Source organism: Chaetura pelagica, unplaced genomic scaffold, assembly GCF_000747805.2.
Source record: "Chaetura pelagica isolate M959 unplaced genomic scaffold, ChaPel_1.0 scaffold3, whole genome shotgun sequence".
NCBI lineage: Eukaryota > Metazoa > Chordata > Aves > Apodiformes > Apodidae > Chaetura > Chaetura pelagica.
In genome coordinates, this window is record NW_009952974.1 from 8,536,088 (window position 1) to 8,553,128 (window position 17,041).

The 17,041-nt window shown below is 36.8% G+C and overlaps 1 protein-coding gene across 1 annotated transcript in view; it reads right to left on the minus strand.

Moving 5' to 3' along the window:
• Positions 1 to 3,705: 3,705 nt before the first annotated feature.
• FAP (fibroblast activation protein, alpha) overlaps positions 3,706 to 17,041 on the minus strand; it is a 35,737-nt gene continuing 22,401 nt past the window's right edge. The window contains exons 20-26 of the mRNA XM_009996094.1: positions 15,697 to 15,891; positions 13,714 to 13,768; positions 10,421 to 10,520; positions 7,395 to 7,459; positions 6,436 to 6,508; positions 6,100 to 6,173; positions 3,706 to 4,625 (exon numbers count right to left, since the gene is read on the minus strand). Coding sequence (XP_009994396.1) covers positions 4,524 to 4,625; positions 6,100 to 6,173; positions 6,436 to 6,508; positions 7,395 to 7,459; positions 10,421 to 10,520; positions 13,714 to 13,768; positions 15,697 to 15,891 — 664 coding nt within the window. The 3' untranslated portion in view covers positions 3,706 to 4,523. The remainder of the gene's footprint in view (positions 4,626 to 6,099; positions 6,174 to 6,435; positions 6,509 to 7,394; positions 7,460 to 10,420; positions 10,521 to 13,713; positions 13,769 to 15,696; positions 15,892 to 17,041) is intronic.

The window sequence follows — 17,041 nt, forward strand, 5'->3', positions numbered from 1 at the left end:
TAACCTTGCCAACCACGAGTTCACAGGCTGGGCTGTGCAGCCCCTTTCATCTTCCTCCTATACTTGCTACTTGATAATAAGCTAAGAGAGCCCTGCATTCTCCTGGGAATTAGTGCAACATATATAGGAAGAATGTATGTGTAAACACCTACCTACATAAAACATATGCATCATGTTACATACGTGCATATGTACATACACATAACACACAAATGTGTGCATATGCATATATCCAACTCGATGGTTACACTTCGGAGACCAAGAATGGCTTTCTGAAATGGAGGATCAGTTCAGGGTCTCTAAGCCTTTCGACAGCATACAACTGCATGCTCACTGTGTGGATGCTGATGTGTTTGTACCTCAGAAAAGAGCTATTCTAACTATGCTGTACCCATACTGTCTACTCACATACATTTGAATCGCTCCACTTGAAGTCAATGGAGCTGCATCGATTTGCGCAAGCAGGAGAGCTGGCCAAGTATGTACTAGTTACATTACATTCTGAGAAGACAATGTTCATAATTTAAAGTAATACGAAATGCTCTTAGCAAATACTATGCATTATTCAGATTAAATATAGAGTCTTCAAATTACTCTATAAAATGTACTAAACAGCTGTGCCTTGTAATTGGAACTGACTGGCAAACTTGAAAGTATTGAATATAGTCTGAATTTGACTTGATATGCCAGCAATATGAGTGTAACACTAACTATGTTCTGGAGCCTGGCTGGGGCTATACTTTGTTTTCTACTAATGCTGCTTTATTTTTAGGCCTTTTCTTCTTTGCAGCTTCATTGTCTGTAAGTGAAGAAAAGGAGGTAGTTTCATGTTTAAAGTATGAGTATTGCATGTTCTGTGACATCAACAACTCACAAATCATTAATGAGATAACGATGAAAATAGTGGAACCAATGGGTTTGCTACAATTACATACACCTTGGTTTCTAGAATAAAGCAGTTTCTGCTTTGCAGCTTTAGCTTCATTTTTAAAAGCTAAACAGGATTCAGAGTGGAAATTGACTTGTAAATAACTGTATCTGTGCCTATTTATCAAGGGCCTGTCTACTTAATCCAGGAACCCCATTTCTCATCTTCAGAGGCTTATATACTTTGTTTATATGACCAAATATTAAAAAAGACTGTATTTCATTTCCTCTAGTGGTATTTTTGGGCATCTGAAGTGTGAGATTCTTATTAAGAAAGGAAAAGAAGAGCAGAAAGTTCTCAGTATTTTCTGAAAAATGGATCCGCTGAAACTTTTGAAGGTGGGAAGCAAAACTTTGAGGATATTAATTTATCAGCTTAGATAATGTCATAACACCTACAATTTCTTCATTTCATAGTAAGCTGTGTCCAAGTGCTGACTCTAACATACCATATTCTATGTTTGTAGTATCAATATATGTAGTTTTTATTCATATAAAGTCAAGCCTAAAACATATTTTTGTTAGCTTTTGTTAGCATATTTTTGTTTAGTTTGATTCCTCAGGACAAGCCCTTTAGCTGTGTTAAAGCTTTGTTACAGAAGAGAGGTACATAGACCATAAGCTAGATTTAAAAGGAATAAATAAAATAACTGTCCAGTGAATGTTTGTGATGATGCTTATACCATGGGTTGTGACTGTAGACAGCAACACAGAATCGATAAATGTTCACTTTCTGGAAAAAGATGCTGTCACTGTATATAAGTATCTGAAGGGACGGTGTAAAGAAGATGAAGCCAGGCTCTTTTCAATGGTGCCCAGTGACAGAACAGGAGGCAAGAATCACAAACTGAAACACAGGAGGTTCTGCCTGAACATAACAAAACACTTTTTTACTATGAGGGTGACAAAGACTAGCAGAGGTGGTCCAGAGAAGTCATGGTCTCCATCCCTTCAAATATTCAAAACCCATCAAGCAGGTGGCCCTGCTTGAACAGGGAGGTGGGACAAGATGACCTCCTAAATTCCCTCCCAACCCCAACCATTCTGTGATACAAAGATAGGTTTGAAATGCTCTTCACCATTGCTGTTGAATGACTGCAATATTACCTTTTATTGGTAGAGGCCAGCAATTTGATGTTCTCTGTACTTCAAACAGCGTTTCTTGACACAGCATCCTAGGACATTTTCCCAACAGGTCATCAAAACACATGGCTGCTCAGTCATAAAGCTTTTAGGTTAGACATTATTCCAGCAACTCAGTGTAAATGTCACACTCTGCTGAAGACATATTCCCATTCTTTGGCAAGAACACTGTGCAAGGCAAATAAATTAACCACATGAATAACAATGAAGCAAAACTGACAGCAGCATGATGCGCTTGTTTATTCATGTTTTATCCCCACAACTCCTGTCTACAAGCCAAGGTAAACGTTGGACAGTTTGGAAGATACGTACCGATTGCCTTAGGAAACAAACAGATACAAGGACAGATTAAAAATGAAACAGCTAATGCATCCCTCGGGAAAGAGGTACCTTCTGTTATTTTATTTGACACATTTTCCTGAAATATTCCTTACTCCAAGTACTTCTAGAAGCTTCTCACAACAGACCTGTGGACAAGGTGTTAACAACATATTGCATCACTTGGTTACTTACAGTATCCATAAAGGGCCAGTTTATCTGGACCAATTTCTAGAGCTTATAGGATTTTCAAACATATAAATAAAAATAAAGGTGCAGAAATTTTAAGACAACATATTGATATTTACGTGAGACCGATACCATGCTTTTTTGAAAATTGCTCTAGGTTCCCATTGACGTATTCAGGTATCTAAAAACTTTAAGCACCTAAGAGATGAGCTTCATTTTTCTCTCTTTAACCACAATTTTGGGGTGGTTTCTGTGGTGTTGTACCAATATAAGAAATTGAGAGTTAAATCTCAGTACTTCCAGCTGAATTGTATTCCTTATTTGTAAAATAACCACATTACTGAGACTACTGTAGTATGCAGCAAATGCACATAGGGCTATATAATCAAAATCTAATTAGCCTCACTTTGTGTTATATTTGCTTAATGTTAACTTTCTTAGAGCTATAATTTTTTCCTCTAGCTATTATATCAGTTGAATTTTAATTACATTACCAACAAAAAGCTCATTAACATCACATAATTGGCAGCATTTCCAAAAAAACCTGAACTAATTGAGTATTTTCTGAAGAGTTCCCATCAAAGTATAATTTAACCATTACAAACAGCTTGGCAACTACATTTACATAAAGATGTGTCTGACGAATGTTCTCATGTGTGGAAAATCAGATTTGATATTGCCATTAACAAAATGAAGGGAGCTGTTACATAGCAAATCACTTCCACATTTTAATGATTTTGGCTAAACCCCATGTTTTTGTCAAGAAGGTCAAATGAAGCCGCTTGCTCTTCCACAAAGAAGCAACAAACAGTCTCTGACTAAGAGTTAGGAAGCAGCTACTTGCTCTTCCACAAAGAAGCAACAGTCTCTGACTAAGAGTTAGGAAGCAGCTTGCTTTTTAAGAAGGCTATTCCACAACCTTTTTCAGGTTATTTTGCACTCTCACTGGCTAACAGTAGAGATGAGAGACTGTGTTAGACGGACTACAGTTCATATGCAGTAGGCTATCTCAGAATGTTTAAAACACATGACCAGAGAATAATTTAATCTACGGTGGATCTCTGGCCAATTATCTTGTTCATATTATTATGACAGGGCTGATTTAATTACTACTCAAAAGAATACGAATGTTCCAATCATCATTAGCCTCTAGCATTTAAAAAAGATTCCCTAAAATAGTTTAACTGGAAACAAAGCAAAGAAAAACTGCATAATCCTTTGATCCCTTCCCTCCATTCTGGGATGAATGACATTGAGATTAATTTGAATACTAAAGTGAAGACTAGAGATTAAAAACAGGCCAGTATGGCTCACATATTCTGAATACAGGGAGAAAAATCACCAAGATAAAACAGCTATAATGAATGTTCGGTTTTCTTATTTAAACCTTAACAGCAGAATCAAACTTTCAAATAAGAGTTGAATAAAATTTTAACACCATGTTCAACATTCCAAATAATTATCCAAACTTCAGCTTTAAATAGTGTGTGTTCCTATCCCTACTTGGATTATTTCCAAGAAAATGGAAAAATCTTGAGAAATTTGTTCTTGTTAGGATGCAAATTAGCACTTGCAGTGCTTTCTTTGTCCTTTCCCATTTTACAGTTGTAGTTAACAAATGCAAGCATATTCACTTGTCAGTGTGCATTTGCAAGGGACCACCTATCTTGGAATTGTAGAATGTAAGTTTAAGCAAGAGGGCAATAAAAGCACATAGCATTTAACATTCTCATTTTATTTTTTCTATCAAACATGTTAAATGTGTGAAAACATGTATTAGGATAACAATTGCTAATATGCAATATCAAAAGTGGATGTAAACATCAAGTTTAAATCTTCAAAGTTCCTCTTATCCATTCACCTGAAAACTATATAACCTGGGTACTGTTACCATTGCATTCTGCCAGAGGTGTATCAGTCACCTTAGCATGCTCTGAATAGCCTACTTATTCTGACAAAGAAAAACACTGTTTGAGGAAGTGAGTCATATGTGTGTAGAGGTGTTTGCTGGAAAGGCCTGGAATTCCATGATTCTGGTCAGTATACCACTGAAAAAGAAAGAAAAAAAAAAAGCCATAAACCCCCTGTGTTATGTTTTTCATTCTGTGAAAGTTAAACAATGCAAGAACTTAATTTATTACCATATAAAAGACAGTGAATGCCTCAGGAAAATGGACGGACTTGCTAGTATTTTTTAATCAGTTTCCAGTATATTCATATTCTGCTGAAAAAAAGTTTCTAAACCTTCTTTAGTCTAGAATTAAGCATGACTGCCTCAGTACTAACGAGTCAGTTGTATCAAGTCAGGCAAAAGAGCTTTAAGATGCCCTTAGGGATGAAATGCCCTTGACCTGCTGGATGGCCTTGACAATGGGAGGGTCACAGTCTTGCTTAGGAATACTGGGCACTAAGCAACAAGCTTTCATTACAGCAGGGCAATGCACATTATGAATGGTGTAATGTGAATAAAACACACATATGAATTATGCTAACTCTTAGAAATAACTGACATTTCCCTGTAGTGGAACTCAAATGACTATAACTGCATACAGTGTTCCACATACTTGAGAAACAAAGTACCAATGAAGAAGGCAGAAGATGTGGAATACACAAAAAGGCCTACAAACCCCCAAGTACAAGGGCATCTCTATGTGAACCCTTTTTGGGGAGTTCACACAGAAAGCCAGTACATTTGATAGCACCAAGAAAAAAGGTGTAGAAGCAGAGCTTAGCACATAATTCAGAACTACTTTCCCCCTATTCATTCCTCATTTATATCCTCTCACCTCTTGTCTACATGGTTCTTTCATTGTCTCCACCCGCTACCCCTAGCAAGTTTTGCAGAGAACTTGTGTGGTTTTTGTGTTTGGTTTTGTGATGGGTTTTTTTCTTTGTTTATTTTTGTTTGTTTTGATTGATTTTTTGGAGTGTTTTTTTTTAGTGTGTTTTTTTGTTGTTTGTTTTTTTTTTCCTGATCCTGGATATACTGCTAGCATACCTTATACCCTTTTTGCTTGTTTCACCTCATGCCTGTGGCAGGCATGTCCATTTCAAGACAGAATCCATCAATTCATCAGAATCAGTGATGATTTTGACCCCAGAAACCAGCTCCTTCAGCTTTCTCTTTTACTAGCTATGAGCAACTTACGTAAAATAGGTTGGATTCTCATTCTTTTCCCTGGCTCATGTTAAGAGCCTCTAAGTTCTTGACAAGAGAGAAAGCCTGCTAGCATCCAAAGGGCAAGAAGGAATGAAAAAACCAAACCAAATCAACAAACAAAACAAACAAAAAACCCCAAACAAGCAAACAAAAAAAAACAAACCCAAAAAACAAACAAAAAAAGCAGGCAAATACTTTTGAGGAAGAAATTTTTTATGAAGAGTAACAAATGCACTAGCAATTGCCAGATTTTAAAGCATGTTCCGTTGAACTGGGTTGTTAAAAACATTGCTAAATGTCATATAAGCTTATTGATAAAGCTATAAAACACTGTTCAAAATGAAAAATAGTCTGTTATTTACCATTGCCTGGAAATCCACCTGTGCATTAACCAGAGCTTTTGCGATTTGTGCTGAGTTCTGAAAATGTACATTATCTGAAAAAGGAAAAAAGAGATTGGCTGTTGAAATGTGTAAATACCACAAAGCATAAAGTTATAGTGCATTAAGTTGTGTCCACTAATTATCAAGTGATACAGTTGACATTACTAAGAATGAGTAAGCATCTTGTAATATGTCATATGGAAGTCTACCAAAGATCTAAGTACTGACCCCAATCAAAGGCAGAGAGAGATGCTTAATGTTTTTCAAACATAGTGATTCTGGCTCTGTATTTGTACTGCCATTTGCAAACCTCACCATCTGCTGTTCCATGGATGAGAAGGTACTCTACGTTTTGGAAATTCTTTGCTCTTGCCATCACAGTTGAATTCTGTTGAGAGGAAAAATGAACAGTTCAGCAGCTTCAATTTAAACTGATCAGTCACTGAGCTGAAAGGCTTTCACTACCTAGTAGAACAATGATCAAACAGTTGTACTGGCATAATAAAGACAGCAGTGACTTCATATCAATCTGAGATTATAATAGAAGCCATATATATTTAGTGTCTTTTCTAAGGGCCAGTTCACATAAAGCACAGCACTTGCCATGTGTCATTCCCTCAACACTATAATCCCTGTCCCCATACAGCTCTAACAGGATAGTTTGATATTGAGTGTTTCTGTTCTCTGAATTGGGATGGTGAATAGGAAATGAGAACATGATTCAAAATCTGTCATAGAAGTCCTTCTAAAAACTTCTTTGGGTGTTACTTCAGACCTCTCTGTACCCAGAGCTGGTATGTGTGCTGCTAGAAGAAGCTACAGACTTCCTATCAAGGTGAAGAAAAGCAGAAAGACAACCTGTTTCAGGTAGGGGAAGCTGTTCTGACCATTTGGTATGCTTATGATGTTATTATCAGAGGGCTAAATGTCATGAAGCAGCTTGCATGCTGGAGCTAACAGTACCAACCAAAACCTTATAAACATCACATTTTAACCTCGTTCACATGAATTCTTTCCTAGGCTAATAGTTAAAAATCACAGAACTCTCTAACTTGTCCAAGTAAGAAAATGAGTATTCTTCAATTTAGTGTATTTAGGATTGAGAAATACAAACCCACAAGTTACTATGGAGATACAAATTTCACAACAGTAGCTTAGCTGCTTCAGGACTGCCACTATGAGAGCTGGTGGGTCATTGTCTTTCTTCACAGTTCTACTTCTCCATGGAAGTGTGATTCAAGTTTAAGACAGATCAACACAAAGAGAATTCTCACCTTGTAGTGCTCAAGATTATCCGACTCTGCAGGAAGACCCATGAATCGTTCTGTGTAGATTGATGCTGGGATATTAAAGAAGAAAAAAGCTGAAGATGAAGAATGTACAGATATTTTTGTGCCTCAAGTGGCATGTAGCAAATTTAATGTCATCAATTTTAACCCTATCTGTTCTGCTTGGTTTGCTCATAATATATAAAATTTAAACATCTTTTAAAAAATCAACCGTGAAAGTTAATTATTAAATGTCTTCCACACTGTCCTTGTAGAAACGCTGGTTTGATACTAGCCTGTGAAACCAACAGAAGGTTTTGTGGACAAAGGTAGTTAACTGATACTGCTTTATGCTATTGTGTTGAACTCCAGAAGTCAGATGAATAAGCCAATAAGCCAATAAATGTGCATGGTGGAAAGATGACACAAACTATTTCTGGCATCTTGAAAAGATAAGCTGAGCAGAATTCCTACCTGGGATGCATATCTATAAATACAGAAAATATGGATATATATGTTGTCCTTTCCTATTGAATGGGTATATGCAGCAATTACGAGAACAGGAAATGACACAGGCTTGCACTGAAAAAGTGGTGCAGTTACTGTTCAGGTCTCTGTTTAATTCCTTTTTACAACTACAACAAAGACTGGTAACAGATTTAACAAAAAAAAATGTGAATAACTGAACAGTAAATATCACCCAGAAATCAGTAGGAACAGCTATCTTTGAGCTGCCTGGATATTTGTAATTTAACTAAGAGCTGTTATGAAAATTTGTGGAAAAAAAGACACAACAGCTGTCACTACTAGAGCATTACTTACTTTATGACCTTGCCTCGAAAGAGCAACTGACACATATTGAGCAGTCAAGCTGCAGTATTACAAGAATTTTATTTAATGGAGTCAGGGTTTGCTGACAAATAAGAGGTTGCATCTATCCCTCCCATAAAAGAGGTGATGGCCTCATCAATAGGGAATTGGGATTGTTACTTTGTTGTCCAGTTTGGTATGCTGCATGAACAAATTTGTTAAAAACTAGAAAAGAGAATCCTCCCAGGGAAGGAATATGACTTAATATACTAATGTTCTGGTGGTTTATTATGTATCCTTTGTATATGTTACCACTGCATGATAAAGACGGGTACTATGTCAATTCATAATAAACTAAGTACCAAAAAAATCTATGTAGTTTATCAGAATCCTTTCTCATTCAATGAAAACAGAAAATGTGCAATGACTGTTGTCAAGACAGTGTCAAACAACCATATTAGGCTTAAACTAGACTCTTTCTGAATGGCTGGCATTTCTACAGTATTCTGAGCCAAATTCTCCACTCTCTACTACGAGTATAGCTACAGCAAGTCCAGAGAGGTCAGCAGAATTGCATTAAAGTGACTCAATGGAAGATTTGGCTTGTGAATTACTGAGGAAGAAAACGGAGAAAATTTGCAAATTTTAATAAAACAGCCACAGATGTAATGTTTTTAACTATACATTGTCCCCAAATGCCATTTCCCTTGCCATCTTGTAACTGTTCAGCTGTTACTAACTGTGACACAAATTGGAGGTGAGTGGGAGGATTTAAGAAAAAAAAAAAAAAAAAAGGTCCAGGCACTCTAATCTGTGTATCTAAAAGAGAATGGGACAGAATGTAGAAGCTCTAGGGGCCAGTACATCATCTGACACTGAAAGTACTTAGATATTCAAATATGTAGCATTCTGTGGTTTTGCCCCTAACACAAGTCACCCTAATGTTACCATGATCTGGTTGCCAAAACTTATGACTCATGACTTCCTTCTGTTTCCTGCCTTCCTTCCTTAGCAGAGGTAGATTTGCCCATTTGGATTTTACAATATGTTTTTAGCAAGATTCTGTAGCTCCCTCCTGAAAATTCAGCTAAGGTAGAAATTGCAATGGTGGGGCTCTAATCTACTGTAACTTACAAACATTCCTTTGGTAGTACTTGGATAAATGTTTATAATTCCTCTTTTATTGAAGAACTTCTGCAAAAATAGTGCCTTACCTGCACTCTGGAAATAATTTTTCAATCAAGAGTGAAAATGTCTTAAAAAAATCTTGATGCCAGTGAAAACATGAAGACTATGCTTCCTGTGTCATACAAATGTTTTCCTCTTTGTTTGCAAAACACCATAAACACTAGGAATGTCTGTGCTAGCAGTCAGGGAAGGAATCTTCCCCATTTAACCAAAAAATTTTCTCATGACCAAGACTTCTTAGCAAACGACCATATGCTAAGTAAATGTGTTCGAAGTGCTACATTTTGCTCATTGAAAACATGCATGCCATGATTCTTTTCCATGATAAGGCTCCTTTACACCATGCCAAAAGCTTAACAGGTCTGCAAGTATGAGCATGTGCCTGCTTTATTCACACAGCAAGGCCCTGTGTGTATATTCCTGGAATTGTTTCCTCTGGCCAGTTTGGAGCCTGAGACAATAAACATTAAATAAAAATGTCTTGTAACACAATAACACAGGAGGTGTGCCTGAGAAACATCTAAATGGACAAAGATTTAATTTGTCTGAAAAATCATGAGAGACAAAAGTGACTCTTTTCAACTGTTTTTGTTTAAGAACTTTGCAATCATCAGAGAGATACTGATTCCTGCCAGAGATGATCTGCAGTATCTGCATTTGAAGTGCACTGTGATTCCATTAGTGGCAGAAAAATAACTTCAGTTTTTCCTGAATTCAGCGACACTCTTTTAACAGCATTTTTAGGGAGATCACCCTAAAGTATAGTAGTTTATCAAGAGGGCTTTAACACTTACAGATGTGCATATGGAACTATCCGGGCATACCTTCTTCTGTGTGACAAAGTCTGTGCCAAACTGCCACTTGCAGCTAATTATTTTCAGCAAGGAAAAAATTAAGTCTTAAGAGTTTTCTGTCTAGGTAATTGCAATGTCTTCAAGTCTCATATTGCCAGTTTCTGGCAATGATTTCATTTAGAAAGTAATTAAATGCTACATCTTGCTTTCCAAATCAGTATTTATGACAAATTTCCATACCGTAATATTCCCAGCTGGAAACAGGAGCCACAGCTATTCCACATTTAAAAAGTCCACTGCCAGATCCAAGTGCCAAAGAAGTTACATACCCACCATAGGACTAGGGAGAAATAACAGACAGTTTACAATTACTGGTGATGTAACATTTTGTTTTCTGAATCAAACTCATATAAATTAATTCTAAAGTAAATATTTTGCCTTGAATGCATGGAGAACAAAGCAACAAAATATTTTAATTTTAAAAATATAATTCATTTCAGATGGATCTAATGTGATTTCTTGTGAAAGAGAATAGACAGTTTTATTGAATCACTTCTTTTTTGCTACTTCTTCAATGCTTATCACAGGATACTGCTCTTTGTACCACTTAGGATCATAAAAAAATTAAGTTGGTAAGGTCCTTCAAGGTAATCTACAGCAACCTTTATCTCAAAGAAGGGCTAATTTCAGATTTAAATGGGGTTGATCAGATTCACATCCACATTATACAGCTTCTCTACTCAATCTGTTTCAATGCTGATAACTGTAAAGTTTTTCTACCTAAATAAAACTTCCTTTGTGGCACTTGTATTCGTTGCCTCTTACCCTGTCAGTGTCACCTCCAAGGAAAGTTACAGATTTCCCCTACCTTAACAAACTCCCTAGCTTTTACTAATCATTGGCATATTGAACCAACCCTGCCAAGCTGCAGGTTGTACACGAGGAAACACCTTTCAACTCTTTTAAAATGTTATGAAACAAGAAATGGCATAATAAATAGGAAAAAAGAAAAGACTGACAGGCTTGGCAATCATGCATTTTTTAAATATTATATCCACTACTGGGATACAATACTTTAGATGTGCGAAATCTCTTCATTGGTTCTGGAAACACTGTGGTGAAATAAAATATGATGTGATTAAAAATTTGAAATATTTTCATGTGGCCTTAACTTAATGCCACTTTAGAATCACTCACTTGTGTCTGTGTCACTTAAATGCAGCATATGCCACTCTATTTTATCCTGGTGTTAACAGCAGTGTCTGACCAAATGTCCTGGTTTGAGCCAGGATGAAGCCAATTTTTCTTTTTACTGATTTTTTTTTCCTTCAGTGAGCTTTCTTGTAACGGGCAACAGTGTGTTCTGCTAGGCTGGTAAGACACTGGAATGTTTTTCTAACTACTGAGGCTTCAAGGCTGCACCTGCACTCTGCCAGCTCAGACACTATGGGGAGATCTGTGACCCCCCCGTAGGAGGCTGAGTTAGATAGACAGTAAAATTGGCCAAAGATATTCCATTCCATATATCCACGTAAGCTCAAAGGAAGGTCAGAGATCACAGAAGACAACTTCCTTCCTTCTTCTTCCCCCCTTCTCTTCCGTCCATGGCCGGCGTCCAGGGAGGACTCTGTTCATCCATCACCGTCGATCCTCAGGCTTGATCTCTCGTGACCCCCATAACTCTCTGCTTTCTCCAGCAGCAGCTCCGGGATTCCTCGGGACTCTTCCCAGTTCAGGGAAATGCTGTGGGAGTTGCTGGGGTGGGGGGAGGCGAGAGGTTTTTGCCCACACCTGAATATATCTGTATATAATTGTATATATTTTCTTGTATGATTCATTAGTGTTTTAATTAAAGTTGTGTAGTTTAGTTTTCAATCCAGCCAAGTCTCTCTCTTTTTCTCTCTCTCCTTCCCTACCTGGGTGGGAGGGGGAGGGGATCGAGAGCATTGTTGTCAGACCTAAGTCAAACGGTGACAACAAAGTAATTTAAATAGTACTTGGTAGAAGCTTCATATAAAGATTTTAGCAACCTTGCTCATGTGCTAGCTAGAATTAGGCAACTTCTATAACTACAGCTGAACTGCATCTTGCAAGATCCATCCTCTAGTGTGTTTCTGGGCAAGACTCTTACAGTGAAATGGCCAATGAAAACAAACAAACAAAAACTGGCAAAAAAACTAAACAAAAAGAACACTGACATTTCAGAAGAATTCTGGCAAAGACAGGCAGCTAAAGAGAATGAAATAAAAAGTCTTTCTGAATGATAATCAGAGAAAAATGAACACGTACAAAGAAAAAATATTTGAAAATGTTAGTAAGTGGTTAACATTATCAGTACGGTTTTTTAGTAAATGCTGCATGTTACTGCTGGATAGCTGATACTGATTTACTGAGAGAAGGATTAAGGGTGATTAACATACATGTCTGGTCTCCAATTCCCTTTAGTATTCCTTACAGTACTGTCTCCAATCCATGAGACCCTCAAGTGTTGCTTAACAGCTCATTCTCCTGCCTAATATAATTCTGTTACACGGAAGCTGCTGAAGCTGGGTAGGAGGCAAGGCTCCTGCTCAGTCTATATATTCTTGATCCAGCTATTCTTGTTGAACATAAGCAATTGAGTCAGATGGCCCAAATGTCTTAGAAATCTCTATAATGGGGCTGTGTGGCATTTGTGCTGCCACTGGGGATGGCATCAGCTCTCCTGTAACACCACTAATAGGTCTGCATCTCATTTCCATGAATGGTCCTTCTTTGAAGCTGACAGAACAGACAAAAGAACCCCAACTATTCCAGTAATAATTTTTCTCCTATTAGAATACAGTGCCATCCTAAAATTTGTAACTGAGATATGCTACTCTATTTCTGAGTGCATAATAGTAGTGGAATCTGGCCATTTAATAATAAAGACTTGCAATACATTTGGCTATGAAAGGTTCAGGGAGTGTTAGAAAGCAAAGTGCAAAAAACAACCAAAAACAGAGATGAAAATTAGAGTGGCTAATTATTTGGAAAGACTCCTTTACTGCACAATTTTTCCACTTCTTGGTGAAGGTGTCAATGTTGTACACCTCTCAGACCCATATACCATTGCAAAGCCAGCCAGTGATTCAGAATGACACAAGGGTCACATTTGCTGATGAGAGATATTCATAGGACTTTTCTCATTATTTTAATCTCAGATTAGAAAGGACAATGCTTGAATTTTGACACCATGCCAGTAAATCTCTAAGTTAAAAGGAAAGCAAATAAAAATATCTCAATTTTGCTTAAATTAAAAGTGCAAACAATTTATTAAACCTAGTCTTTCAAAATACCCTCTTAAGGTACCAAAGAGCCATGTCCAGGGTCTTCCATTATTGCAGTTACTTGTATATACACACCAACAGAAACTATCCCTTTTGGCAATGCCATCAAACACTGGTAGAAGAAACTTTATATAATATATATATATTTAGGACAGAATAAGGAAGAATGAACAAACTACGCTGCAGGATTATTTGAAGATAGAGACAAAAACCACCACCACTTACCCAGCCCCATATTGCTATTCTTTTCTCATCAATAAAACCCATTTCTATAAATTTCCTGTGGAAAAGAAAATCACAGAAATTAGCAAATAAACAATCCAGATAGCATGTCTGATTTCTCTGAAGCATCAATTAGTCAATCAATAGATATTTCAGAGGCAAAGGATTATTTTTTTGTGAAATTATTAAAAAAAAATAAAAATGATACTTTCTCCAAAATAATTTTTGTTCCAATGATGAGGCACAACTGGCCTCTCGGCAAAGTTCTTTGTTCTAATACTTAGAATCCACGGGGCTATTTAGTCCAGACTAGATTAAACATGTTGTGCATGTGCATATATATATATGTTAGTATGTGTATATATGCATGTTGTACATGTGCATATATGTTAGTATTTGTATGTACAGACATATACATACATGCAGAGGAAAAAGTTCAAAAAGTGTACTCCTACTGGTAACCACATTTCATGTTCTATAGCTCTACCTTCCCACAATATATTATCATTTTCATTGTTACAATGCCAAAGATGCTGGATTACCATTAATGTTCAGACCTTATCATTCCAGATGTTCAAAACACTCATCTTACATGGTTTGATACTCTGATCTCTTAAAAGGTACAGTATTAGCCTCTGAGATCACTGATTCCTTGGAGCAATAAGATTTCTTTTTATGTGCCTGAAAACCAAAGACCACATACTGCTGCTATAATAAAAAAGAGTAATGAGGAAAACCTCTGCTTATGCTCCAAACAGGTAAGGAACTTGCAATGGATGAACAATACACCTTGCTTATGCACTCAGTAGTAAAATAAATCGAAGATATTCACACATATTACATCTCCTACAAAAATCCTGCAACCAATTCTGAAGGCTGTAGTTCCAGACAAGTATTAACAACAGCAAAGAAAAGGAGGTGTGGCAAAAGACCACAGAGGTTTCAGAATGACACAAACAAAATAGGTTCACATACATCCCCAGAAATCCAGCAGCAGCTGCTAGCCTTATTTTACTAGGACAAGCATGAGTGACTGGCAACATCCAAAACACACGATGCTATGTGGGTAGGACAAAGTTAGAAAAGCCAAAAAATTATTCAGCTTTGTTACATTGCTGACTTAATCCCTGAGGTTCTTCCTACAGTAAAAGGCCCTCCAAGAACTTCCCACTGGAGTATAGGATCCTCTCTAAAAACTCATGCATCTTAAACCATGTGTTAGATCAGGAAGATGGAATGCAATATATTTAACTGATTAACAATTCAGTCTAGGTGCTGACAGAAAACTGGGAAGTGTGAAGTCTGAGGTCATTTCTTCACAGCCTGTCTCAGCAGATTTTACATCTGCACAATCAGTTTTGTTTCCCCTTGTCTCTGACATTTTATGTCTGAGTGATGATTCAGAGAAATAAAAAAGCATTCTCCTTCTTGTAATATTTTAAAGTACACCATTGCTACAAAAAGTTCCAAGAAATCAAATCAAATAATAGATTAATAGAAAAATGTGACATGACATACAACTATTCTATTTCATTTATCACTGAACACGATGACATGCTTATATCACTGAGGAGAAAATGAATTATTACAACGCAGAAAGGGGAAAGAACAGATACCCTCCTCACACACACTTGTAATGCAGACAGTGTTCTCTAACAAGTAGAGAAAACCTCAGCTTTCACTCCATCCTAAAAAGTCAGCTTAGAGAATTCTTTTCCCTTTGAGCATTTAAGTGTTTTGATGCAAAGGAGCTTAGGGAACAATTCCTGGAGGACCTTGGACACTTTCTGTTGTTCATAACAGTATATGGAGATTTAATAAACCACACAAAGCCTCAATGACACAGTGCACTTCAGTAATACTTTGTTTTTAAGAGTCTTCTTGGAGACCTCAGCTTTCCAGAAGAAAGGCTGAGAAGTATATTTAGTATTCTTTTTTTCACATTACTGATTGTACAAGTTACATAGGTAGATATATTCTACTTACTTCACAGCTGAGATTTGATCCTCAACTTCATAGACTCCTAGTTTTCGATACACTGCATGCAAAAACTTGTCACCTTGATAAGCTGTTCCTCTGCCATCCACTAGAGCAACAATAATTCCCTCTTTGCTTGCAAGATATGTTATCCAGCTAATACTAAATGTTTCCTTTACGTTCTGACTGCAAGGCCCTCCATATCTGAGGATGAAAATTCACATATTTTAAACTTGTATTTATAAATTTATAAACATTAACCAGATCCTGAACTATACGTACTTCTTACATTTTCTCCACAAGTGTTTTACTATATGGCTGTGGCCCAGAGAACTCAGTAGACAAACAATTTGACTACCATTTTCATATATTTGCAAGATTTTGCTATCTAAAATTTTAATCCTTTAGGTCTTATGCCTAAGACAAATCATTAGTTTTCGTTTAGACAAAGGGGTGCAGCATCACATACTTGTCCTAAGGGGAATCCTTGGAAAATTCATGTCTCAAATAACTAAATTCTTTCCTCTCTCCAGATTCCTTAAGTGTAACAGCCCTTTTTGGTGCTTTTCTGCATTTGATCTCCACATGCAGTCAGCAATGACAAAGAAAACAAGAGGAAAATTTACAGCTCCTTACACTTTCTGGCCATCCCCTCGACCTTTGTTTCAGTAGGGAATATCACGTACTGTTGGAGCTATGGGGAGAACATACCCCACATAGCTGAGCAATACAGAGAGACCTTCCTCATGAGAATGGCCTAATCCAAATTACACATTTGACCTCAAGGACACAACTGACTTAATACTCTAAACTTCATTCAAACATACTTAACATTCTTGAACCTTTGGACCATCTGGTAAACAAAAAATGATGTAAGGTTTGTTACACCCACTCAACTCTCCTTTCGGCCTCCCATTTTTTCTGCACCACTGCAATTTTGGTTGCCTTTTGTGTCTGCAATAAATTAAATTCATGTCAAGTGCTCTTTAGAGGTTACATTTGATCAAAGAAGCCAAACTACATGGCTTAGGGGTGTTTGGTTGTTTTTTTCCTTAAAAAAACGAAGTCAGTTCTTGTATTTTTTTTCATATTAGGAAAGGCAAAATCAGTAATTTCAGACTGCCTCATGAAAGAAGCAGCAACTGAGCTAAGAACTCCAAACAATAGTCCATGTTTTTATCCTTTTTCTTTCTCTGAGGAACTAATCTTTGGCATGCTAAGATTAACATTAAAAACCGCTTTGATTTTCATTGAGCTCATTAGAGAAAGATAATTAAAAACCCACCACAACAAAACAGAACTAAGTGGTTTTGCTTTTGCTTCATAAAATGTTGCAAATATCCTAGGTTTTGTT